Here is a 25,601-nt window from a genome sequence, read left to right as displayed (position 1 = left end):
TGCCAGTATTTATTTAATATTTTTCCCTTCATCAAAATCACAATCTTAAGTCAAGTCTTAAGACTCACAACGCTAAAACAAAGTAAAGTCCAAGAGTAGACTTTGACAGCCAAACCCAAGTTGATTATCTCCACCATTTTGTCGAGGAGTCATTATTATTGGTGAACACTTAGAGCTGTTTTCCATTTATTACCCGATAAGTAAAACGGTTGGAAGATTGATTTTTCTGGAATGTCAGCTACCATATATACGATGCATTATTACCAGCCACTTTATAAGCAACATCTTTCACCCGGGCAGCCTGGTGTTCCCAAGTTGAGGTATATAACCAATCAATAAGCAGAGCTATTTCTTTATACGTTTTTTCATCGAAGTTGCTATAAAACACTGATCCATGCAAAGACAGTGTTTTACATAATGGCACGCAGAACAGCCCACCTTCCGAGACAAGCAGGGGTGGTTCACCTAAATAATGGATCTTGTTTTCACGCCACACAGGAAGGAAAAACAGTGTGAGAGCTTCTCTCCTACGCTTCTTCTTTAAGAGTTTTAACTTCAACAGGTTCCCTGCGGATAGCGTTATACGCCCTGCCAAAGACTTGAGATTTACACCAGCGCAATCTGGCTCACGGTCCACGGATGGGGACGCCCACTGGCGCCCCGCAGAGACTATTTGGTCATAAAATTAAAGTGGCCACAAAAAGTTATAGAGAATTTCCTTCGGGGTGATATTTCAGGAGTAACTGAAAATGCGTTATAACCAGCCAGATAATGATCGCTGTTAGCGTCATGAATAGCTTAAGCTATCAAAGCTGCGACCCGTGGGCTGCAAGTGGCCCACTAGGGCATCCAATTCGGCCCAACGGGTTGTTCTGCCTGCCAGACACTTTGTAGCTCATTCATTCTGTATGTACATAATTAAATGCTCTCATTTTTTCGACAAGGGCGCTTCAAAACCAGATGTTTGTGAATTGTGATATCTGGCGCCATCAATATTGGCACATAAGTTAACTTTTTGGGCCAAGATTTAATTGGTCCACATGAGATCATGTTGGCATTAACATGTCCCACGAACTAAAGCGAGTTAGAAGATTTTGCAATGGAAACTGTCACTGAAAAGTCCAACTAAGCCTCCAACGTGGGTGTTGATGTGCATATTCCTCCTTCCTTCCGCCTGAAGGTCGCAATCTTGGCATCCCATGAATATTTTCCTCGATCCATCCCCGAGGACATGAGAGCGATTAACATCAAAACAGAGAAAATAAGGTGGGTGAATTGACTTCTAAGTGATGGAATTAAAGGAGTGACTTTAGGGGCGCTCCGACAGCATTGGTGTAATTATCTTGTCCTGAACTGCTCTGCCGGGAACCATAGATGAAAGATTCAACTGTTCCTGCACCCTCTTCCTGACGACTTAATAACTTAACTGAATCTTTTAAGCAGATTTGGCGGAGAAACACTCGATACAAAATGGAATAATCCAATTAAATTCGCCGTTGTCTCCTCACCTGGGGACGCTAGTGTTTTCCGCCAGAGTCGTGGCGAGCGAATCGGAAGATCGCTCATTAAATGAGCTACATGTTATGTAAAGTTGACTTTTTAACAACTTCTATGCAAATATTTGGGTCACCCGCCAACTTAGAAATCCAACAAAAGAATATCAAAGATAATCTAGATTTTCCACTCAATACATTTGAGTTAACTGAGAACTGAGTATTACCGAACTATAAAGTGCACATGATAATAAACCGCAGCGGCCAAATCTCACAAAATTTAAATAATCCGTACACCGATACCTGTGGGAATTTAAGAGCTCTATCCAAATGGAATAATGATCCTAGTGGTTAGTATTGTCATATAATCTGAAAGTACTTACGCGATGTACTGTTCCGTCTTGTTAAACTTCTTAGCGAGGTACTTGGCCGAAGCCTTGCTAGGAATCTTGACGAAGGACATCTCTTTTCCGTAACGTGTCAAGTTGCACGGCGTCTCACAGACGCAGTAGTCATTGTCCCGTTCCACCAAGAAGTCTATGTGGGGAGAATGCGAAAGAGTCAAGCGGGGATTGATCACGGATACGACATGATAAACAACGTCTGTGGAAAGAGAGGAAGCGGCAGTGTTATGTAGCCGCGAGGTGTTGCTGACAGATGAGGTTTTGTCATGTAGACATCCGAAAGTTCGAGTCAATTAGGAAACTGACAGCGGATCGAGGGCGTGACTAAAGGCGACAGTCAGCCAGAAATATTTGTGGAGTATTCCGGAAAAGAGGAGACATTTTACCTTCCACCCTTCAAATTTTAAATGACCAAATCAAATGTTTGATTACCTGGAATTACCAGGTATTGATGAAAAAATGACGAAAAACAAAACAAAAATGAAGGGCTATTTTTCAAGAATACTGAAGGCAAATCATCCTCCAATTCTGCAAAGAACCATATGGCTTACCTAATGCTGGATCTGCGCACTCCTTATACTGCTCAGGGGTGCAGTAGGGTGCATCTCCTGCAAGATAAAAGCGAGGACAATGAGGATCCAAAAGACCAGTTATAAAAAGCTAAAATAATGTTAATTCTTACCGGGCATGTGGACCATCCTGCAGTTGCAGTTTTCCACCAGGTAGCGAGTCTCACAGTCTATGCGACAAGCGGTTATACTATACGTGCTGAAGAAGTCTGAGTCCATTGGGGTAGCCTTGCAGTCTCCCCAAGGTGGTGGCAAATAGGTCAACTGACAACAACAAAAAAAAAGGGGCAATGGAAGATTTTATTACAGCGTCTGTTGGATTTACACTGAAGATTTACTAGTGTTCATTTTAAACCTTCCACATTTAAAAATACACCTTTTCATTTGCAACTTAATTTCTTGTCACGTCGTTTGCGAACTAGGCTGCCACAATTAATCAATGGATGACTTGACAGCTTTTTTGATGGTCAATAGAACATTTATTTTACATTTGAAATCCTCTTTTTGAGCCTCGTTGTGGGAAATATTGTTGTTGTTGCATAAATAATGACCTTAGTATACTGCAAACGATTTTGTTGTGTTCATTTTAAATGATGGTGTTTTATGTAGCATGTAATAATTTTTGAATTTAAAAAATGCTACAGCTGCATTCAAAGCACACTGAATATTATGATTGTAAATAGTCAAAGCTGTATATACATTTGACCAATTGGGCACGTCAAAGCATAAGAAAACAACATATAAATGAACATAGCCGACCGAGCACGGGCCAAAACATCTCACTTAGATGAAAGTAATCATATAAATCAAATGATTCAGCATATTTATGACATGTCTAGGAGACAGATCCGATTTTTATGGAGTTCTACTCATTCAATGTGTGTGTGTACGTTTATAGTGACCATTATTCTCTTTTACAAGGGATGGCTTGATGGCAGGATCAGTACAGGCAGTGACAACGTCGAATGAATGTGTCCAACAAAATGTCTCCTCTACCGTAACCCTCAACAATTTATCTATATATTGTTGGTACAGATACTGTGATGGACTTATTTTTCCTCCCCCGATATTTGATCCCAATCTTAAAATCGCTCAGGCTTTTACATTAGCCGAAATGTACCTGTTGTTGTCTAATTTGGATTAACCATTATTTTTAAAAACCTGCCTGTTTTCTATTGAACCAAAAAAAATGGATCTTCAACGTTACTGCAAACCGATGTTCCGAAAAAATTAATGGTTTTAATTAGGCGCCGTACTTTACTGGTTGAGGAGACAAAAAATAATAATAATAAATGACGCAAAACTGAAGATCCATGTCAACGGAAGAATTGGTTCTCGGCGAACTGTGTTATTGGTGGTGTAACAAAGACATATCTGGTGAGTGGAGTGTGTTTTCTATTTTACGTGCCATTAAATATTAAGACTAATTAATTACACTTGAGCTGCCTGAGCATTCAATGTAACAGTAGGACATAAACAACCTCTGCGTGCGCTTCCATCTCATCAATTCAAACAATTCATCAAACTGCAGTAAATTAGAAGCCACTGTGTGATTTACAACACCGGTATTTTACAGTTTTCTATTAAAACCCCAATGTGTCCCCCATTGGAGTTACTCAGTGGAACGAAAAACAAAAAAACAAAAAAGAAGAGGCACAAAACCAGACATAATGATTGGGTCGTATTCTTATTTCATAGACTACTTTTCGAATCAGTGAAAAAGGTCAAAAGTCAAGAAAATCTGAATAAAATGTTCAAGTTAACACAGTGGGTATTCATGTCCAACTAATGATTTAAACATAATTTTTCAGCAAACTTCATTTGTGCTGGACACTGCAAAAATCGGACTTTTTCTCACTTTGTTATAACATTTCCTGAATAAATAAGTCAATAAGATATAATACTGGGGCACCTTTAATAAAATGGGGTAAAATTTTCTTTAATACTTACCTATTTATCATATCTTTTTTTAAATTACATTTTAATATTTCTTAATGGATTCCTTTTTACTTTGTAATATATACTTTTTACTTTAATGATGAGTGATGAGTATGTGAACACTTTAGTCCTTTTTTTCAGTTTATGTTTCATATGTACTGTTAACGGATGTACTTTTTTATATGTATCATATCTTGTGCTGGCCCAGTCCATCTGTCAGATTTTTAAAGTCAATGTGGCCCCCGGGCCGAAAAGTTTGCCCACCCCATGAGTTAGTCTATGGTATGTGTTTTCTCCAGGTAATGGACAACAGATGCATAATTTGTCAAATCTATGAGCTAAACTGCCGACGACGTTCGTTTTACTGTCATGATCCTTGACACATTGCAGTGCTCTGAAATGTGAACTTCTTTATGCTGCCAAGTGTAAACAAATCTCTTTCCGAGGGCTATCGATCGCACCTTTGGACGTCAATCAATGCAGGTCATTTTGAAAGCGGTTATTTCCCCCATTATTATTCCGAGATCATCATTCATAGAAAATGACAATATGGCATTTTCCCAGCGAGGGACCTGTTTAATTCTGCGACATTTACGGACAACCCCTGTTTTTTTCCCCCCGTTTTTTTCCAGGCGATTGGGCAGATAAGCACAAGCGTCGTCCCTCATATCATTGATTTTATGAGACTCTTTGGCTGATCCTTATGGCTCGCTATGAGCCCTTCGGGCCGGATATTCGCTAAACGTGGCACAGTGCGGATCGTAAAACAAACAAAAAATAAGTGTGGAATTCCAGGGGGAAATATCGAAAAAGATATTAAAGGAGGACACATTATGGGAAAGTGACTTTTCAATGTCTGCTATACAAATAGTAGTTGGCTGTTTGAGTGTCTGACGATCTGAAAGGTGAAGTAAAGTTTTTTTTTACTATTTCACACAATGAACCTGAAGGAGAAAAGTTGTGTATTTTTGTCATGCAATTACTAAATATTTCTTTAAATTTACTGAACATGTCCAACCCATTTTCTTATTCCGTGCTTCCAGTTCAAATAGATTGGACGTCTCTTGTGAAGAGCTGATTTGAAGAATGATTGGACGCTAAGAGATTGGACATCTCTCATCATTGGCATTGAACAAATTTATGCGAAAAAAAAACAGAACATGGCGGACTTAGCTATTTGAATAAAGTTTAGATTCATTAACTTTCAAAACAATTTTCGATTCTTTTGATCAGTTATCAGTGAGACGATATCATACGGAAGCGACACCAACGTTATCCTTTTAACAATTGCTAATTTGAACAAAACCAATTTTTTTAAAGTGCATCTTTTCACTCTAAATATAAAACAGCACATCAGGGATGAGCTGTATGGTTAGATGCAAATATTTGTGCTATCGGCACTAACTTGACGTTGTAGATAGACACGCTAGCAAAGTATAATCAGAGTCTTGGTCTTCACTCTCCAAGGAATAATATCATCCATGCAATCATTTTAAGGCCTTGCGTGTCCGTCCGTCGCGATGTTGTTTTTACATTCAAGACGCTAAGAGCAAACACCAATGGCGCTCCTTCTGGGTCGTCATAGTAACGAAATCCACAGTGGTTATTGGCTTAGCGGAATAGAGGCGGAATATGGGCTGACTGATTTGCATTAGTCACGGCAACCATTGAAAATTTGATCATTTTTGACAAGCAATGTCAATTTTGGTCCTTTGCGTACTCTGACAAAAACACATATACACGTGTTATTGAATGAGGAGGATATTACAATCAACGTCTATTTTAAATTGTTTTTGTTGCCTGGGATATTAACAAATAAATCAGTAATTAATTACTACTGGTGTCATGATACAATTCGATACGGCCAAAAAAAAATGTGTGATGCTCTATACCACTTTTGATGCTGCATAAAAATAAATAAATGTTACGTTTTCTTATTAAGGCTTTCAATGTTTTCCCCAAACGAATAGGTAGTTACAAAAAAAAAAAAAAACAACAACACAGGAATGCCCTAAAATTGGAATCAGAACCACAATGTCGACCACTTTAGAAGTCATACATCCTAACCTGGATAAAGTGTTGAAAATGAATGAACAGTCCTATATTCTGATTATAATAGGAATATTTGGCTGTATGTAAATTCAGCTATTGACGGTGACAGACCTCCAATCCATCGTAACTGTCTTGTGTTTATGGTTATTAGGACCCCTATTCTTCTTCACCATTGTGAAACGCTCTCTTTTCCTGGGCTCCATATAAAAGCAAATGAATAACTTACAGAAGCAAAGCGAGGGAAAACAACAAACACTATATATATAATAAGCACTGAATAAAAAAAACAATAAAATGCAAGAAAAAAACAAAACAATAAACAAAAGTAAACAAACACTGCATTGCGGCATTCACCCAAAGAAATGCATTTCATAGCGTATACATGTATTAATCAACTTAGTAAATAAACTTAAATTTCCTACTGGTAACGGCTTGTTTTAATTATTTTTTAAACTATCTGTTTGATTAGTCACTGTCAGCCTTTCCGGCCAAAATAGATTGCACATTTATCACCTTCAATGGCAGCCAAAAGAGTTAAGACACCTGGGAACGGTTTTGAATTCTAAAATAAAATGCATAATGTCCCCCTTTTAAAGGATTTCTGCTTGTCGGGTAAAGAATAACAAGGAGGGACAGTGACCTGAACACACTGACGGCATGCAAAAATCTCCCGTTGCAGCCTGCCTGCAAGTCAAGTGTGGACGTGGAGCGACTCAAAGTGCTATCCTCTATTTTTGGGACCCCTTGATGGGATGCACACTACAGCATAGCACAGGATTTGTCTGGCTGAACCATTTGCTAGAGCACAAACAAATCTCTCCCACTAGTCTTCACGGGTAGAATGCTTAGTGAAAGGATGTTTGATGATGCACCCCATAGTGCGTAACTACCACAAGGGTCATTTAAGCCTCTTTATGTGTGATTTCCAACATTTGTGTTGGAAAAAAAATACATTTAGTCTGTGATGACATGACCTATTCTACTGCCCACACTCATTTTGGGAAAAATCATGGTCTATTTGTGATATTTAACTCAAGTGTTTAGAACAAGTGACCTAGTTTCAAATATGGCAAAGGTTGCTGAGAGTGCCCCCTTGGAATTTGGAATTGGTTAGAAAGGATCCCCAAGTCACAGTTGGAAAATAAAATAATACTAAAGTAAACTAGAAGCTGCAATTTCTTGATAAATTGCAATGATATCCGCATTTCATGATTTTCACCTTCTGTACATGGTGGGAATTTTCCTGTTGACATCAAGTCATTTTATTTCCCATTAGAAATGAACACACCACTGGAAATAAATGGCAATGTTTTTTGTATAATTTTGGCAAAAACTATAGAACGTTTGTGCGCTTTGAATGGCTGATTATTATTAAAATGATGGGAAATAGATCCAAAGAACAATTATTAATCAGAAAATGTCAGTTTTGGAGAGGCATTGAAGATGTAATGAAACCAAATAAATGTTTCTACAAATAAGCAGATACATGGTCGCTACGGCAACACCAACTACGGTATTCACCTTGCAAGCTAATTGACCGTGAAAAATATTTTGCTATATATTAGTGCTTTAACTGAACTAATTATGTTCCTACACGTTCACTTTTAGTTCAAAGATTAGCAAGTTGACATATCTCATTCCAGCATTTTCAAGAAAAAACAGACTAAAAATAAGATTTCTTTGACATTTTCTTGGCAATTTCTCACATTGAATTTCCACCCAGCCTCTTAAATAATTATTTTATTGTCTTAAATTCAATAACAGTGCATAATCCCTTCCCCTACCTCTAACTACACTTCAGATGCCTTTTGCAACTAATTAAAGCCACAAAGGACTTGTTTAAATGTTAAATAAGCAATAGTGGAAAAAGCCAAGTAAAAAAGCTCAGCGGCATTACGATGTAAAGGCGGAAATATGCAAACAGATGGTTGTGTGGTAAGGGATGGTGCAGGGGTACCAAGATGCGGTTGTTGTAGCACGCGCAAAAAGCTGGGAGCCCCGCCAAGATAGCATCAGGCGTGTTTGATGGTGAATGTCCCAAAACGAACCTTGAAATTCATCAATGCTATAATGGCGGGGACAATAAACAAGTTTATGTGGGTGGTAAAAGAGGTTCGACAATGTTAAAAGGTCTGACAACATGTCCGACAGATTGGTTCTATAGGAAAGCTACACGAAAACTTTGGTAAAAGGTGAATTTCTCCATTCGCTGGTGTGTTCAGGAGGCCATACATCAACTTGGCGGAGACTCACCCGTTGTTCCTGACAGGAAACAAAGGTCTGGAAACCCGGCGCCACTCCAAAGCCCAGCTGATCGATGAATGGTGGTTCGTCCTGGGTGTGGATTTGAACTTTGATTCCAGCTTCGAACGATGTCTCGTCTGGAGATCGAAACGGAATGCGAGGGTGGGCATGGATCAAATTCATTCATTCATCACTTATTTATTGAGACATGCAATGAAAATACTGTGTTTTTCATGCTGATTGTTACATTTACCACAACTAATTGCAAAATAATCCTCTTTGGGTAGTTGTAAATGATCAAGGTTTGTTGTAGATCTATGCTTTAAGGGCGTACTATACTGAATTTGACAAGTTGGACTTTACTGAGTAATTAATAAAATAAACCAAAAAGTGCAAAACACAGTTTGAATCCTGTTTCCCTGTTGGCCAGGAAGCCAAGAGTCTGTTACGGGATATGATGAAAGAGAAGACAGTTTTTTTTTCTTCATCTGTTTAGTTTCACGTTGTGGCTGCCAGGGTTTTACTTGTTTTTTTCCCCTGAGAAATTCAATCACTTGATTGGAAAATGGTTAATTGATAGGAAATTGCTAAATCATGAACATTACAAACACTATTTATTCTATTCTGTCTGAACAGGAGGTGAGCTGGAGCACATAAAATGAAATGGACTAGCCACTAAGGATTCCGTTGTTTTGATGAACAAAATCTTAATGAAGACTGCTTTGACAAAGTAATAAATGGCAATAGTTCCAAATGAAGAGCTCCTAAAATGACATTGAAGTCAAATTGTTGGGCCAGTGCAGTAAAAAATCCTGGTTTTAATATTTTCAGATAGGTTTTTAGATTATTAATCCTTATGCTTGCTTGTAGATTCATTAGGCATAAATGTGAGATATCGACCATTCAGTAATCGCCTAAAATGTAATGTTAATGGAGTCGGAGATATGTTTCCGTTTCTGGTGCTCTCCCTTTTTTTCCCCACCCACTTGCGCCTGTATATTGCAGAAATAACAGTTGTTTTTATGGATATATTTTGAGCTAAAGAAACAGCGAAACGAACTGTGGATTTTCTTGTTTTGGGGATACTAAGAAAAGCCGGGGAAGAGCAGCTGGGATTCATTCAAGTGTAAGATGTTGGCTTCCTGCTGCATTTGCCGCCCCGCTTGATGCTCCTTATCACCTTCTACGTCAAAGTGCCAGGCTACTTTCAATTAAGGGGCTCAGCAACATGTGTTGATATCATTATGAGCAGTTACAAGCTTAAATAAACAAAATCTGAGTCATATTTTTTTGGGGGGTCAGAGGACATTATGTATGAAACTTGCTGTAGAAGGCAGCAAGGTCATTAACTAAAAGTGGACCATCAATGGAAGTGCCTGTCGTCTCTATTGATTTTGTGTCTGATGAATGCTTCTGTCTATTTGGAAATTATGTTGAGCACGGACAGAACGTCCCGCTGATCAAGTTGTATTGCAATGAAATCCGATTGATCCATTTGTCTTCATATGGGAAACACGTTCAACGAAAACAGCTTGTGTAAATGCTTTTAGATTGTGGCAAGTGGATGGGATTTGCGCTAATCCTAACAGCCAAGGAACAAAGACAGATTGCATGACATCAGCTATTATATTTGGAACGCATTAGATGGCACGTTCACATCACAGATGCGACTCTCCAAGTCAATCAGTGTTTTCGGCATAGACAATTTGGAGTTGGCCATCTGCGCCTAATTTCATGCAACCTCGAGCACGAAAACCTTTGACATAATGAAATTAAATATCTCATTGCCACGCCACCTCGGCCTTCGTTTGAGCCAGAAAAAACACTTTCCATTAAACCAGCGGACTGATTTGGAGCAGTCGATCAGAACACTTGCAGTAATGGGATTAGGCAGAGACTTTTTCTGATGGTGTTCGGACCCAATTCGTAGGAATCTCACCTGTTTCTCCCCACACGGGCAAGTATTCGTCCTGTTGGATGTCGAGCATCAGCTCCAGACCGTTGCCCATGCCGCCCTTCATGGTCAACAGCAGCGGTCGCCCATCTTGGCCAGAGTTGAAGGTGTAGCACTTTCCGTAGCGCGTGAAGATCTGACAAAGACAAATCTAATCAATATAAACCTCACAACTCCAATAAAAAGAAATCATAAGACGACATGGTGTTATCACGTTTGAGTGTTCCATTTTCTATTTGTGACACTAAAAAGAACAGCTGTGACCTATTGGCTAAAGATGCATGCCAGTCAACTAATGGAAGTATAATTGAATATAACGGACATTAGGAAATGGAAAGCAATGGCTCACATCCAGTATGAAATGTGAGCTATTGCTGAGCCTGGAATGAAAGCATCCACTCTCAATAACTAACCAGTTTAACCTTCATGTTGACATTCACATGGGAAAAAAACAAATCTTAAATACTGAATGGACATTGAGAGGATTTATTTGTCGTGTCGACAACCTCAGCGTCCTCCATGTTGGCTCCCTCAGAGTATGCTACTTGTATATACGGTTATATACTGCAGCGTTAAATACTGTTTTATACGTTACTTAGCTTTAAGTGGCGTTACAAGCTCACTTAATTTTGCATGCTGCTGATAATGAATGTATTTTAGAAGTAGAAACACCGGGAAAAAGCACCCCAGATCACGGGAAAAATCTGCCCCCAATCCTAGAACAGACTGTATTTTTTTTTACTTGCATAGATTATGGCCCGGTGGAACAAGTGGTTATCACGTCGGCCTCACAGATCTGGAGTCCTGGGTTCAAATCCAGGCTGGTCAACCTGTGTGGAGTTTGCAGGTTCTTTCCAGGCCTGTGTGGGTTTCCTCCGGGTACTCTGGTTTTCTCCCACATTTCAAAAACATGCATGGTAGGCTAATTGGACACTAAATTGACCCTAGTTATGAGTGTGAGCGTGATAGGTTGTTTGTCTCCACATATTCAAGATGTCCCCTGCCTCTGGTCCGTAAACAGCTATGATAAGCACCAGCACCCCCGTGACCCTAATGAGGATAAAGCGGTTCAGAAAATGAGATGAGATGACATTGTGAGGGAGCGATTATTACCGTTTTCTATTGCATCCACAAAATAATACTGCTTTGACAGTTTACGAGCCAGCTGCTAGAAGGTTCATGACCAACTACTTAAATTCCACGTCGAAAACTGCAGATCTATGGATCTTAAGAAATCGAATTCTGTCAAGAAAGGAGTGTGTGTTGTAGATTACAAGTGTGCTTGGTAAGAGTATTTGAGGAAGAAATATCCTGGAAATGTACAAGTGACGACCTTTCAAGTTGGTCCAGAGTCTTTTCACCGCCAACACTGTCAGGGTGGGGGATGCACAACATTGATTTCACCACCCTTCAAATATGCCCCATTCACCTTCATCGCATCACACTTCATCATCGTCCTTTGTGGTATCATGCCAGCAAATCTGGTGGCATCTCACCTGCTAATTATGCTTTACACAACATGCGGTGAGACAAGCTGGATGAAAAGCCTCCAGTATCCCAAGTAAATGGGTCATTTGTTTAACAAGAAAGAAATAATTAAGGACCATCGAGGCTGCTCTTGTCAAAAAGAGTGGAAATGAGATTTCAAATGAAGATTTTTGGATAGAATACTAAACAATATTGATGCTGCAACAGGTACTGCACATTCCCAGTGTGACAATTTATCAATATGGTGATATAGTCAGAAAAATTGCATCACAATACGTTTTCATCTCATCTCATTTTCTGAACCGCTTCATCCTCCCTAGGGTCGCGGGGGTGCTGGACTTTGGGCCTGAGGTAGGGGACACGCTGAATATGTATGTGGCTAGCCAATTGCAGGGCACAAGGAGACAAACAACCAGTCATGCTCACACTCATACCTAGGGGCAATTTAGAGTGCCCAATCAGCCTCACATGCATGTTTTTGAATGTGGGTGGAAACCAGAGAACCCATAGAAAACCCACACAGGCCCGGGAGAACATGCAAACTCCAAACAGGTGGACCGACATGGATTTAAACCCAGGTCTCCCACTGTGATCCAATATAATCATTTTAGCCAGGATTTTAACCCACACTATTATTTTGGCAGTTGAGCGTCCTGACTACCGAACTGATGACAATCCGAATGAAGGAAGTGCTGTGCCTATAGGTTAGGAAAACACGTACTGAAAACGGAAGCGGAATTGGACTCAGGGGTCAGCACGTTTAACTGCCGCAATGATAAACTTCTTCAATCTCTGGTTATAGAGAGGATGAGAATGGTAGCACAAAGATGTCTGATTACAGTTCTTTGTTGTAAAACAGTTAATATGTAGTTTGTCGTAAATTTGACAGTTAACATCTAACAGGTTTTCCGTTGCAGCAAAGTTTGCCATTTATGATAACAGCTTTTCGAGTGTTTTTCACACTGAGAGGGAAATCCATTCTTTCTGAAGTAAGCTTCGCCTTCAGCCACCTTTCTGCGTGCAAATGTTGACAGCGTAGAGACAAAGTTAAGGCTAGGTACGTGTTGCTGTGGAAACTGTCTGCATTGAGTCAAGTGTTGCAAGCAGAGGGAGGGGAACTCGTGGTGACCTTGGGACAGCAAGATGGGAGTCTTTAATAAGAGATTTCTTTACAACACGACAACTCCTCCATTTGGCGTCAAAGCAGCAACCCCCCACCTATACAATCACAAACTAAAAAGCTTGAAGGTCAAACTCAAAGAAAAGCTAATTAACTATAACGACGGGGACACAGACTGAGCGAGCTCGCGTCTATTTTACACAAATGTTAAGCAAATATTTGTAATCCCTAAGCTCCTTTCCCTGCAAATCTCATTTTGCAGTCACATGGCATGCCCAGCATTCATTTATATGAACTATCAGATGGTGCCCGCCGGTGTGAAAAAACATTAGACGTCGTCGACCCATTTGTGTTGACGCCACCCCCTTAAAAATGCTACCATCTTGGCAGAATAATTCACAGAGTGACAGCCTGAGATTGTTAAGACTGCCCTGAGCAATCACTCCCTTAGAGAGCAGCAAACAGAGAGACCCCAACCAAAAGAAATTTAAAAGAACCACGATTCCCGTCCTTACCATTGATACCAGGCGGAACGTAGTAACCAAAGAAAATGTGTTTTGACAGTCACACAAAGTAGAAAATAATACCTGTGAGAAATGGGTTGTTCACAGATGAAGGTACCTGTCACTTCACTAAAGAAAAGACATCAGTAGCCCAAATAAATCAGAAGTCTACGCCTCGCGGAAAAAGTTGAATGTAGACAGGCTTTTGTTTGATTTATAAGGCTCCTATGCTTTTAAAACACTCGCTAAATGTCAAGGTGATTGGCAGGTCCAGAGAGTGAAAGAATTTGTTTTTTCCATCGTACCATTTAGATTAGTAGCATTTTTTTGCAAGCTCAAGTTTACAGGCAACAAAATCATGCAGAGGTAGTATAACAATTAGGTATGTCATTTTATGAAGATTTGGTTTTTAGGATATTTTTTCAACAAAGAGCTATAAAGCAAGAAAATGGGATTTACAAGGATATTGCCAAAAGACACAAAGGAAATGTATGGCGGTACTAGGAATCATTTTTAGAAGATCGGAATTGGGTGGCTCACGTAGATGGTTCAGGGGGAAAAATATTGTTTTTACGTTTTTATTTTTATAAATGTCTACCATGTAGTAAAGTAATCAAGATGGACAAGGATTTTATCAAAAGAAACCCCCTCAAAAAAATCAATTATCAATTATAAAATCAGATGACTAAGACTCATGTACAGAAATATGTGTTTGGGACAAGTTTACTTTTTATAATTCGACTGTGATGAAAAATAGACTATTTTAGGATAGGTTGTTGATGAGCAACTCGGCAATGAGTCATGCTCTTTTCACATTCCCCACGGGAAGCGGTGAGAGAAAAACAGCGCTTTTAAATTGAACGAATATTACACTTTTATTCATCAAGTAGTTAAAATGTGCGCCCATAGTCCAATGTTAATGTAGGGCAAAAGAAGCAAAAACACCATAACCTTATAAGATGATAAGCATCACCCTGCACTGATTAATGGGGGGCCTTATTTTGCTCATTCAGCTCATTATTTCTCTCTTCTGGGACGTCGCCGGAATGGCCCTGCAGGATTGCAAAGATCAAAACAAGACTAATAGTATGGCCAAAATCAAATCTTATACAAATTCTTTGTGGATGCCCTCCAAAACAAGCTAGTTCCCCTTTGGCCAGCAATCCCGAATTCTACTTTGGCCCACTTCGGGATTCCTAATGAAATTATTGTGAGGCATATGGCGCCTGTGGTATTTGCTAACAAGCATTGCTATTATGCATGCTTACTCACAGTGAAAATGGCGATATGATACTGTTGGGGACGGCTGTTAACAAAAAGGTAATGAAAGGGAAATCTAAAACAATGGGGGCAACAGATGTCCAATCAATTCACTTGAACGAGCCAGTCCACCTAGTTCAAATGGATTGGATCATTGTCAATGAGTTAGTTAAGCACTTGAAAAGGCGTTCCACAAGGCTCAATCTTAAAGCCTCTTTTATTCTTAAAACCATATATTCTCAAAACAACCAGAGAAAAAACTCACAAATGTGAGTCAAGCAATATTTGTGCACATAGTGTATTTTTCTCAATAAAATAAACCAGAAAAATCCACATATCAAACCCTATTCCACAGGTTCTTTTCATCTTAATACAGCATGACGGAATAGAAAAGAGAAATCATCCATCAGTGTGAGCCGAAAGGCGAAAGGCAACAAGAGAATAAATAGAATTCAGTTACATCTTGTAAAAACAGGGACTAGTTCCAGTGAGCCGAGAGTACTGCGCAGTGGGCTGAGGCGTGTTCTTGGAAATAACTCCCAACAAATCACATTTACAGCTGTGAGAGTGCGCCCCGACAGTAAGGGTGGCATGCCTGTGCTTCAGTCGATACGTCCTGAGAACTACATGACGGAAAAAAGGCAGGCTTGGTATGCCTCTCGAGTGCGACCGAGTCTATTTCACGCAGATAGCTCGTCTCGCTCGCCCGTATGTTGCCCAGGCTTCATTGATTAACAATGCACCATCCCTAAAAACATGGGCTCTTGCTCTGTTTATCAGCACAACAAGCTGCTGCTACTTTGTCACCCTTTGGAAAGCAACGTTGAAGCCTCCCTGGCATATTTGAAGATGCATGCCCGAGGCGTTTTTGGGCTAGAAAACCTCGATGTGTTTTGGGTTATAGAAAAACGTGAGCTCGAGGAGTCAACATAGTCATGTAATGCAGTGTTTGTAAATGTTTATGCAGGCATTGGTGTTAGTGCAAAGTTAGTTACAGAAATACTATAGTATTTAAAAGGATAATAGTAAAGTTGTTCAACTGTTTTTTCTGTTGTATGTGTTTTTAAAAAAACACAAACGGCTTAACTGGAACAATACTGTTAAATTCTGGAGATGACACCTCAGTTTACAAAATCTTCCAACACAAAGCACCTGATCCACTGCAAGATCTTGTACAAAAAAAAATCCAAGACATCAACAAGGGCTGGCTCTAGAGGTGACTGTGTAGTTCCCTTCAAAAAGAGTGCATTGAGCCAAAGCACCTTCTCTGTCCACGCCACACATACCGTACATATGTGAACTACCATCTCCAAACCTTTTAACCAATCATCATAAAGCCTGACTGTTTAGACGAACAATATTGCGATCACATCAAAAATTGTACTATGTGTGTGTTTATGTGTCTAGTGTTAGTCATAATTTATTTTGTACCTACACAAGGGATTAAAGATGGAAATTAGCCATCAGCTACAATCTTCATTAACATGAATATAAATATGTCCATTAATATGTGCTGTCCCTAATCAAACAAATCAAACTCAATAGTATAATCTGTTAATTATGAAATCAAATTGAAGAACATGGATCATCTCCCTGACAGTTATAAATTATGTAGATTACCTACAAGATTATTTGTAATGAATTATCCTGTACATAATATCAGTCCAATTGTGCTAAATTGAATAATCTATTGCGGCACAGAGGTTGACGCAAACACTGACGAGGACAGCGGAGTTGCTATGTGGAATGATTGAGTGCAATCAATACAACTGCGGCTAACCAATAAAGGCCAACTGTGAGTGTGATGGGAAAGCAACTCAACATGAATCAAAAATCTTCATTAGAGCCAGTGTAGGTCTCTTATGAGTACAGGATCATAAACACATCAATCCAGCAGTAATGGATGTCAGAGGAGAAGTCATAAGGATGGCTTCCTGTGTACCATCAGACAAAAAAATATTTATGTATCATTGTAAAGTGGCAATGTAAGTAACACAGTACAATAGTGGTAGTCAGCAAAATGTATATATTGTACATGCATCATGCAATATTGTGTCTGACAACACCATATATTTTGTATTTGTTTAGGTTGCAGCATTTTTGACACCATTACATTTGTGGGGGGTTTAAATTCTGTTAATGGTATTTTGAAAAGCAAAACAATGAGTAGAGTTGAGTGAAAATGATGTGGAAATGTAGTTTGTGTTGATGTTTTTAAATTGTATTTTGTACAGCAAAGAAAATGAATTGACTCCTTAGTTTTGTAGTTTTGCAATAGTTTTGTTTTTGAAGTTTAAATGCAAATGTATAGTACAGGGATGTCTAAACTTCTTTTCTCTTAGGGGTGTTTTCAGAAAAACGAAAAAGATGAAAGGCCCAACTTGAAAACGTTCAACTGTCCTTAAAGCTATAAAGGCAATTGGGTATAAAAAAATCTGGCTTTTAAAGATATTTGTATGCAATTCATTGACAGTGACAAACATTCAAACCATTTTGACTGACAGAAAGCCAACTTTAGGAGCAATGTGGGTGAGTATCTTAGTCAAGGACACTTGGGCAGGGAATCAAACTTACAACATCTGGGTCGGGAGACGACTAATCTACCACACACTGAACCACACTGCCCCATAAAACGATGTAGGGTTTGTTATCCATCATCATGCAGTTATTTTCATCCGGCCCCCCTTGGATGCCCGGGTGGGGCCAAAGCATCAACGCCCACTCCCGGGCTACGCCCCTGATCACAACACATTCTCTGGGCTGGCAGTGAATGAGTTAAGATTTAAATAAGGAGTCCACTGTGATGACAAGCATCCTCGGGGGAAAAGTTGTAAAAGATGCGATAGTTAAAGATCAGACTAGCATGACCAAAAACTAATGGACTCAACTGCAGCTCACCTGTTGCAGTGGGCTAAAAAAAAGGAAAGAAAGAAAAGAAAAAGGGAAGAGCGAGGTCCACTCACGGTGCTAAAATTTCGCGGTCCGCACATCTCTCCCTGGTAGCGACAATACAAGAGCATTTCCTCCAACTGGTGCCCCAGCCGGTCTAAAAGCTGCCTCATGGACGGCTGCGACTCCCTCGGGGGAGGCAGAAAGTGGTTGAAGTCTAGAATGCGAGAAAGCGGCGACCAGGGTGGCTCGCTTGGCTGCGATGGCGCCGCCAAGGCGTCCCTGGCCGCCGGGGACAACTGCCAGTTCCTCCCCAAGAGCCCCAGCCAACGTCCGGCACTGAAAATGTCCGTCTTCTTCATGCGTCGGGGCAGCAGCAGGTTTTGATTGCAAATGGTGACAGCCGGGAAGACGAGCCGCTTGGTGTACACCATGTGCGCTTTGGTGTAGACCGGCGATGAGAGTAGGTAGCGCACCCGGTTGGAGGACCAGGCGAGGAGCAGGGCCACGGCCGCCAGGAACGCCAGTAGCCAGGCCACCCGGCGAGGGTAAGAAGAACCCCCGCCGAATACGTGCCTCAGGCCGTGAAGAGTGGTGTGAGTCACGAAGAGTTTGCCCGCTTCGGTTAGGGAGCCCGCGGTGGCCTTCGTTTTGGTGCCGGAGGAATCGCATTGGCACATTTTTGGGGGGGATTTCTTTTATTTTGGGCCGGTTGAGATGAAGTCCGAATCGGGGCAGATGTGGTCAAACTGTGGTGGTGTGCAACCGGCGCTCGAATGCGCGAGTGAGGGAGTGAAAAGTGGAGCAAGCGAGAGAGAAAGAGAGAGAGAGAGAAAGAGATGTGCTTGTGTATGTAAGGGAGTGCCTTCTGTATCTTCAGTTTCACGAAACGTTTTTTTTAACTCTTTCGGAGACAGTGGACATCTTTGCATTTACTTAACCCAGTCAGCACCAGCCAAAGTGGCAAGAATGTGTTGTGGTAGTTAGTAACATTGAAAACATCAATTGATTCCTTTCCCACACTGTCAATACTTTTCTGTACTGCTTATCCCCACAAGGTTCGCAAGGGGTGCTGGAGCATATCCCAGCTGACCCTGAATCGGTGGGCAGCCAAAGGAGATGGACAACCATTCACACCCACAATCAATTTAGAGTGTTCAACCAGCCTAAATGCACCTGGGAGGAAATCGGAGAACCCAGAGAAAAGCCACACAATTCCGAGAAGATCATGCAAACTCCACACAGTGAGGACCGACCTAAGATCAAACCCTCGAGACCAGAGCACGCGAACCACTTGGCCGCCCTGACAACATCATCACTATTCCAAATAAATTAAGGAAGAAAACAAACTACGGATCGCAGCCCACAGTTTGAGACCCCACGTTCACGACTACCCACCACCTCTTGTCCCATAATTCCCCTTGCGGAAAGTCCAGTATAAAGCCTTTCGAGGGTTGTCTAGCGAACGGCTTAAGGCGCTCGCACACTGAGCGACGAGATTGAACGTGACTGAACTGAAAAAGCGTCAAGCAATTACACTCGGCGACTCCACGCTGCACATCTGTCAAACTTATATAAAAAAAAAAAAAACAATAAAACTGCGATTTATTGTCTTTTTATCAGAGAACGCTTTCAGGTTCAACACCATTGCACTAAATTAGTTTTTATTCAACCGCAAACAACATGTCAGAAAACCACACAGTTTTTGAAAGAAACTGTCTTGTTGCCTGCCTGGTATGCGTTAAGAGTATTCCAATGTGTTTTCCACTGATTAATGGAAAAGAAAGAGCAAGATATATATTATTTTGGAGTGTATTTTTAAGTAATAATTCAATAACTGCCATTTACAAATGTATTTATGTAAAGTTGACTACGTATTGATGTTGTTGACTACTTATTACGTTGACTACTTATTTATTTGTATTGATTATTTATTTGTGCACTTCACGGTGACGCTTTAAATCTCATGATACTTGAATTATGACAATAAAAGCATTCAATTCAATAAGGGTGTTAAATTCAGTTTGGTTAATGGGCCCAAAAAAGTTAAATTACTATCAATGGCATTCAAACATAAGCATGCACAGACAGTTAAAATAAATTGGACATCAGTCATTGTCAATGGCATGCATTGAGTTGTCCTGGAATGACAAGTTAGAGCTCAGTTTTATGGTTATACCAAAAAAGGGAGGGAATTGACAATACTCATCCAAAACAACAAAAAGAGGGGGTCGTCTTATATTCGGGCAATACAGTATAAATATAGGAGAGAATATTTATTGCTTCTCCTTTATCTTATTTGTCATATTTTCATTATTGGATGCGGGTCAATAAAAGACGTGTAAGCAAGACAGTTTGGACAGTAGGGCACTTGGCATTCAGTACGATAAGTACTGGTGAGACAGGAATTATGAGCAGGAGGTTGACAAGGCAGGTAAGGGCTCCCAATGAGATAAAGGGTTCTATTGCAATTAAGACAGCAACACTTCAAAAAGCAAATGCTAATTTCTTTCCAAACGAGCTCCTGAGTTCACTTTGAAGCGTCATTCCAATAAAAAGGTTCATATTTCTCCAGAAAAGAAGACCTGACTTACACTCGCAGAAGTTTTAGGTCAGGTTTTTAACAGCTGGCAGAGGTTATTGAAGTGCAAATAGCGTTGATTCCCGAGGAAAACCCAGAAAGCCAATGTGTGAATGGCAAAAATGAACATGTTAGGTCAAAAGGTCAAACATCCGGCCAGTTACAATTCAGGGGTGTGTTCAAAAACAGAACAATAGTTCAAAAACAAACGTAAAAATTGAGATTTTATCTCAAAGATAAGACCATATCAGACAACTACATATAGAAGACTGATTAGGACCACCGAAGAAAATAAAGTGGCCAATATTCAGACTTTTAACTGCTAAACCAGAGGCACTTTTCCAGTACATTTTCCAAAAGGATGCCACTGGTGCTCGTTAAGATATTATATTTGTCTCATCGCGGGCCTGTTGGAACTTTTTTCATCTTCGGGGGCCTACTTTAGTGCCAGAATTACTCATCTCAGTGCTTAAATCGGCCATTGGAATATCCCGACGTTTTGACTGTGATAAGGACAACGTAAAACTGGACAGTAACATCAACAACGGGGGGAGAAGATGGAAACTGAAACAAAAAGCTGTGTCTTTATGTTCCCGCCACAGCAATCCACCAACCGTACTTTATTACCTACATGAAATATGCCTTAATTCTACACTCATTATCTCCAAGGTTGATATATATTTTTTCAGTTCCTGTCTAATGAGTTTGCCCTTCGTTGGCGGCATACGTGCGACTAACTCCAGATCAGCCAATCACCGGCTGTTTAATTTCATGTTTCAGGGTTCACACAGGATTCAGCTGATTACTGCGTAAGCTTAATGTCCCTTTGGAGGACAATTAAGTCCCGTGATCGTCTTGTCTTCTACTCCGATGTCAATGAGAAATGCTAATGAGACTGGGCGGGGCAAAAGGTGCTACCTAACTTGTCATGAAAGGCGGAAATATCTTATCATTTCTAATTAGAATTGAATATCAATTAAATGTCATTTACACGTACCTGCTCATTAGCTTTTTAGCAGCGTTTACTGGAGAATGCTGGTAATACTTTTGACATTTGTACGCATTAGTTAGCTCAGGGTGGAGGCTTCGGATGAAAGTCGAGCTAATCCGTCAGGGTGTCGGCCTATGTAGTAATAAAACAACAAAATGGGATGCTGCTCCTGGATTGAAACTGAACAATTATTTCAAAAAAATCCATGCACAAAGGCAAACAATGTTTACTCAGGGACCAATGTGGCACTATACGTCTTTTGTCTATTGACTCCAAATTAACAGCCGCTTGAAAATACGCAAACAATTAAAGAGATACGAGGAAACATTGCCAAAGATTGAATCGCTAGACAATAGAAATAAAGCAAAGGACGGAAAATAAAGGAAGTTCATTAGTAGATAAATGTTTCCTTGATGGGTTTTGGAGTGGAATAGCCAGATTATAGTCAAACACACTAAAGTATTTTAGTGTTTTGTAAGGAAAAAACAAGAAGTTAACAAGGACTTGCTGGGAAAAAATGAGCATTGCGTACCATGCTTGACTGATAGGGCATTTTCATTAGGCATTCACATTGAGTACTCACAGTTTAAACAAATTGGTCATCTCTCATTGTCAATGGCAGACAATGAGTTGAATATTATGAAGTAGAAAAACTATGAAGTAACATTTTTAAATGAATCATTTACCAGATTTTCTCGCATATACACATAAAACGCTTAACAAAATGTATTTTGATGTTTTTGAATGAAATTCAAGACAAAAATATACAGTATCTTGCATAAAATGTGAAAAAACTCGCCATCTAACCTAGGGATGACAAACTAGACCTCTACGGACACATTTCCTGATTGTACTGATCACGTGACCTCCTTTTTGAATTTGTCTACATGTAGGCAACACCCTTTCGGAATGTGCAAATCAACCTTTCGGTTGTGCGATGATTTTTCTTGAGATTTTCCATTCAAAGTAACACTATTAAAAGCATGAATATGGAGTTAAAAATTGTGAATCAGGGGGCGTCTTATACGAGGGAAATTGTAAAATCCAACGATTCTAAAGCAGTTTTAAGGGTGCGGCTTATAGGCGGCTAATATGCGAGAAAATACGGTTTATGAGCCGAGGTATTTCCACTGAACCTTGAGCATGCAAACTGCACTTGCATTTAGGGGAACATCAGATTTGTCTCCATCCGTCAATAGCCGTTATTCGTGCCACCCTTGGAGAGCCGACAAGTTGAATGCTTTGTGCAGTTAATGAAAGTGTCACGCCAGGTCCGGATGGCAACAACACCAAGTCTACTCTTTTAATCTTCCTGGCTCGATTGGAAGAGGTGATGGGCACTCCAAAAAGACTCTTGAGATCAGCAATCGTGCATATCTTGGCAGTTCTCGCAGTAATTAAACATTCATGGCCTTATTTAAACACCCGAAAAAGCAGGGGGGTAGAACAGACTGCGAACTTGAGATAAGACTTTTTTGAAATGCGCAAGACATACTAGATAGCAAAAAACGCTGAAACACGGTACATGAAAGCAACTGAGTGACAGTGGCTGCTGATGACTTTACCACCCTGAGGAAACTCGCCCTCACACCACACACACACACACACACACAAAATCAGACAGTCTGTAATTTAACCAATCAGAATGATCGTTGTCAAGTAATGACCCGAAAAGGGGAAAACGGGGTTGGCGGTCACAACAATGTTATGAGACTTGGCACAACTTGTCCATCAGAGGACAGCATTGCTCAGTGTTAATTCTTTCCCACAAGTGTATGCATTGCATGAAAATAATAAAAACTAAATTCCAATGATGTAGGTATAAAAGAATTGTATAAAGGAAGTCATTAAAACACAAGTGTGTTGTCACTGGAAACAGATTTGGAGTGGACACAGCGGATATCAGATCGAACACGACGGCTTTAGTTCTGGACTCAATTTGATTGATGATAAATTACAAAGTACTATAAAAAATAGATGATAACCCCAAGAGAAATCAAACACCTAATAATAATCTCCACTGCAACCAATAAATGGCACAGAAAAAAATGTTAATGGACCATGTTTAGTCAGAGTAAAAATTCTGACAATGAACCCCGTTATCCCTCCAACATTTCACCGACTATGAATTTTTACACCTAAATAGTCTTTGGTGGGCGAGCATTTGTTCATTAGTAAATAGTCAATCGCACAAAATGTTCCATGTTCTTGCTGGTTTGCCATCAGAGGAGCAGCTGGTGCTTGGCAAGAAGCATTTAGAGAGATAATTACATACATAATCTGCCGCCAGCCACAAGTGTCCCTTGTGCGGTTGCCCCTGCAAAGACTTTTTGGACAAATGGCGTCCTTGGATCATTTAAATGAAGGATGACATTCGGGAGTGCAGTCAAGGTGTTGCAAATACAACAGAGCGTGCACTCTTTTTTTTTTTTTAATAATAATAATAACTAACTGGAAGTGAATAGCTTAGCTGTTGCAAAAGGGAAATGAGTTTCTTTTGTTCGAAGCAGTGCGGAAGAGACTGCCGTGAAATGACGCAGACGTGGACAATGTGAGACGTAAAGAGGAATTTGTGTCCAGTTTATGATTGGATTTTGAGATTTGACCTTTCGGAGTACTAGAACACTTTGCGTCCAATCCCTTGAAACTGGGAGAGTTTGGCGGCGATTGTTTGCTTAAAAAAATGTAGCGATTCAAAAATTAAAAAAAATAAAAATAAAAAATAAAAAAAATATATATATATGTATAATTGTACACAAATAGTATAACAATGCGATCAAATAAAATATGTGCTCAAAGAAAGTGAAAGAAGTTGATTTGAAATCATTATAATTTAGCAATATTGAAAAAAATATTTTTCAAAGTAAATTTAAGAACAAGCCAAATATAGCGGCACTAAAAAAGTCAAATGTTTTGAAAATATAAAAACAAATCGAACGAATGCAAAAACATAAATAACCGCTGTAAAATGGGTACAAGTACAAATACAAATACTAATAACTAAAAATATTGATACAAAATTTAACATCATTATCAGTATAACACAAAATGAAAGAAATCAAACAAAACATAACAGAAACTGCATATAAATCTAAGAAATATAAAATAACAAAATAAACCAATTCAAAAACAATGAAAAGAAAAGTACTGAATATAAACGTGAATATAGATGAAATATAAACAAAAGACCACAAGAATCTACAATGTTAATGGAGGGTATTTCACTATTTTGTTGTACATTAGAAGCAACAGGCCTTATGTTACTGCTCCCTATTTTGTTGATGATATTTAGGTGAAGCTTTCAAGTAATGAAACCTTTGTATTTACAAGCACGCGAGGGCGTAAACGACCAAACTCAGGAAATTGCTGCCAATTCATCTGCACGACATCACCCGTGCTGCCTTTGGGATTTGTGATGAATTACATGAAGTCTTCAGTCCCAGCGGGATTGAATGGCACTCTGCTAAATAAACGCATTTTTGAAATATTTATTTATTTGACATTTACCGATTAAACTTTTTTCTTGCAGTAAATGATTCCATCCTTATTTTTAGAGTTCAAGGGAGGGTTTTCAAGGCTGAGACAACCACTTAAGAAGACAGAATAAGAAAAAAGGCTTGTAGGGTGATTTTTCTTTGAATTAACAACATGAAACAATATTATAACATGCATTTTTGTTCATCAACAATTGGGATCTGGTCGAATTTTTGCTCACAAAGTGTGTGTGTGTGTGTGTGTGTGTGTGTGTGTGTGTGTGTGTGTGTGTGTGTGTATGTGTGTGCGTGTGTGCAACAGCTGCACTGTTGTCAAACTAAGCATCGTCTTGGCAACAGATTCAAAATAAAATAGCAAAATGGTTACATTAGAATACAAATTAATACTAGCACTCTAAATAAATGAATTAAGATAAAAGATATGAATAGATTTAAAATTAATGGGGAAATGGCATTGTTTTGAAAGTAGAAAATAACTAGAAATAAAATGAATGGGATTAAAATCTGAAAATTCAATGCTGAATTTTGACTAGGCAAAGTTAGATGTAGTATTAGTGCCTCTCGGTGGACAAACTACAAACTACAAATGACATGACCTTCAGACCTCAAGACAATATTTAA

The 25,601-nt window shown here is 39.5% G+C and overlaps 1 protein-coding gene across 4 annotated transcripts in view; it reads right to left on the bottom strand.

The window, feature by feature from the left end:
• Positions 1-25,601, bottom strand: part of asic1b (acid-sensing (proton-gated) ion channel 1b) — a 93,453-nt gene that overhangs the window by 5,237 nt on the left and 62,615 nt on the right. For 2 of the 4 annotated variants that reach the window (XM_077727342.1, XM_077727343.1), the window contains exons 3-7: positions 10,640-10,790; positions 8,710-8,837; positions 2,580-2,730; positions 2,449-2,505; positions 1,877-2,030 (exon numbers count right to left, since the gene is read on the bottom strand). In XM_077727342.1, coding sequence (XP_077583468.1) covers positions 1,877-2,030; positions 2,449-2,505; positions 2,580-2,730; positions 8,710-8,837; positions 10,640-10,790 — 641 coding nt within the window. Of the gene's footprint in view, positions 1-1,876; positions 2,031-2,448; positions 2,506-2,579; positions 2,731-8,709; positions 8,838-10,639; positions 10,791-17,988; positions 18,717-25,601 lie in introns of those variants that run through there. The other 2 variants (XM_077727340.1, XM_077727341.1) reach the window with 2 other exon arrangements.

This window comes from Stigmatopora nigra, chromosome 10 (assembly GCF_051989575.1).
Source record: "Stigmatopora nigra isolate UIUO_SnigA chromosome 10, RoL_Snig_1.1, whole genome shotgun sequence".
NCBI classification, from domain to species: domain Eukaryota; kingdom Metazoa; phylum Chordata; class Actinopteri; order Syngnathiformes; family Syngnathidae; genus Stigmatopora; species Stigmatopora nigra.
Note: the sequence above shows the minus strand (reverse complement) of the source record. Positions and strands in the feature narration are given on the sequence as shown.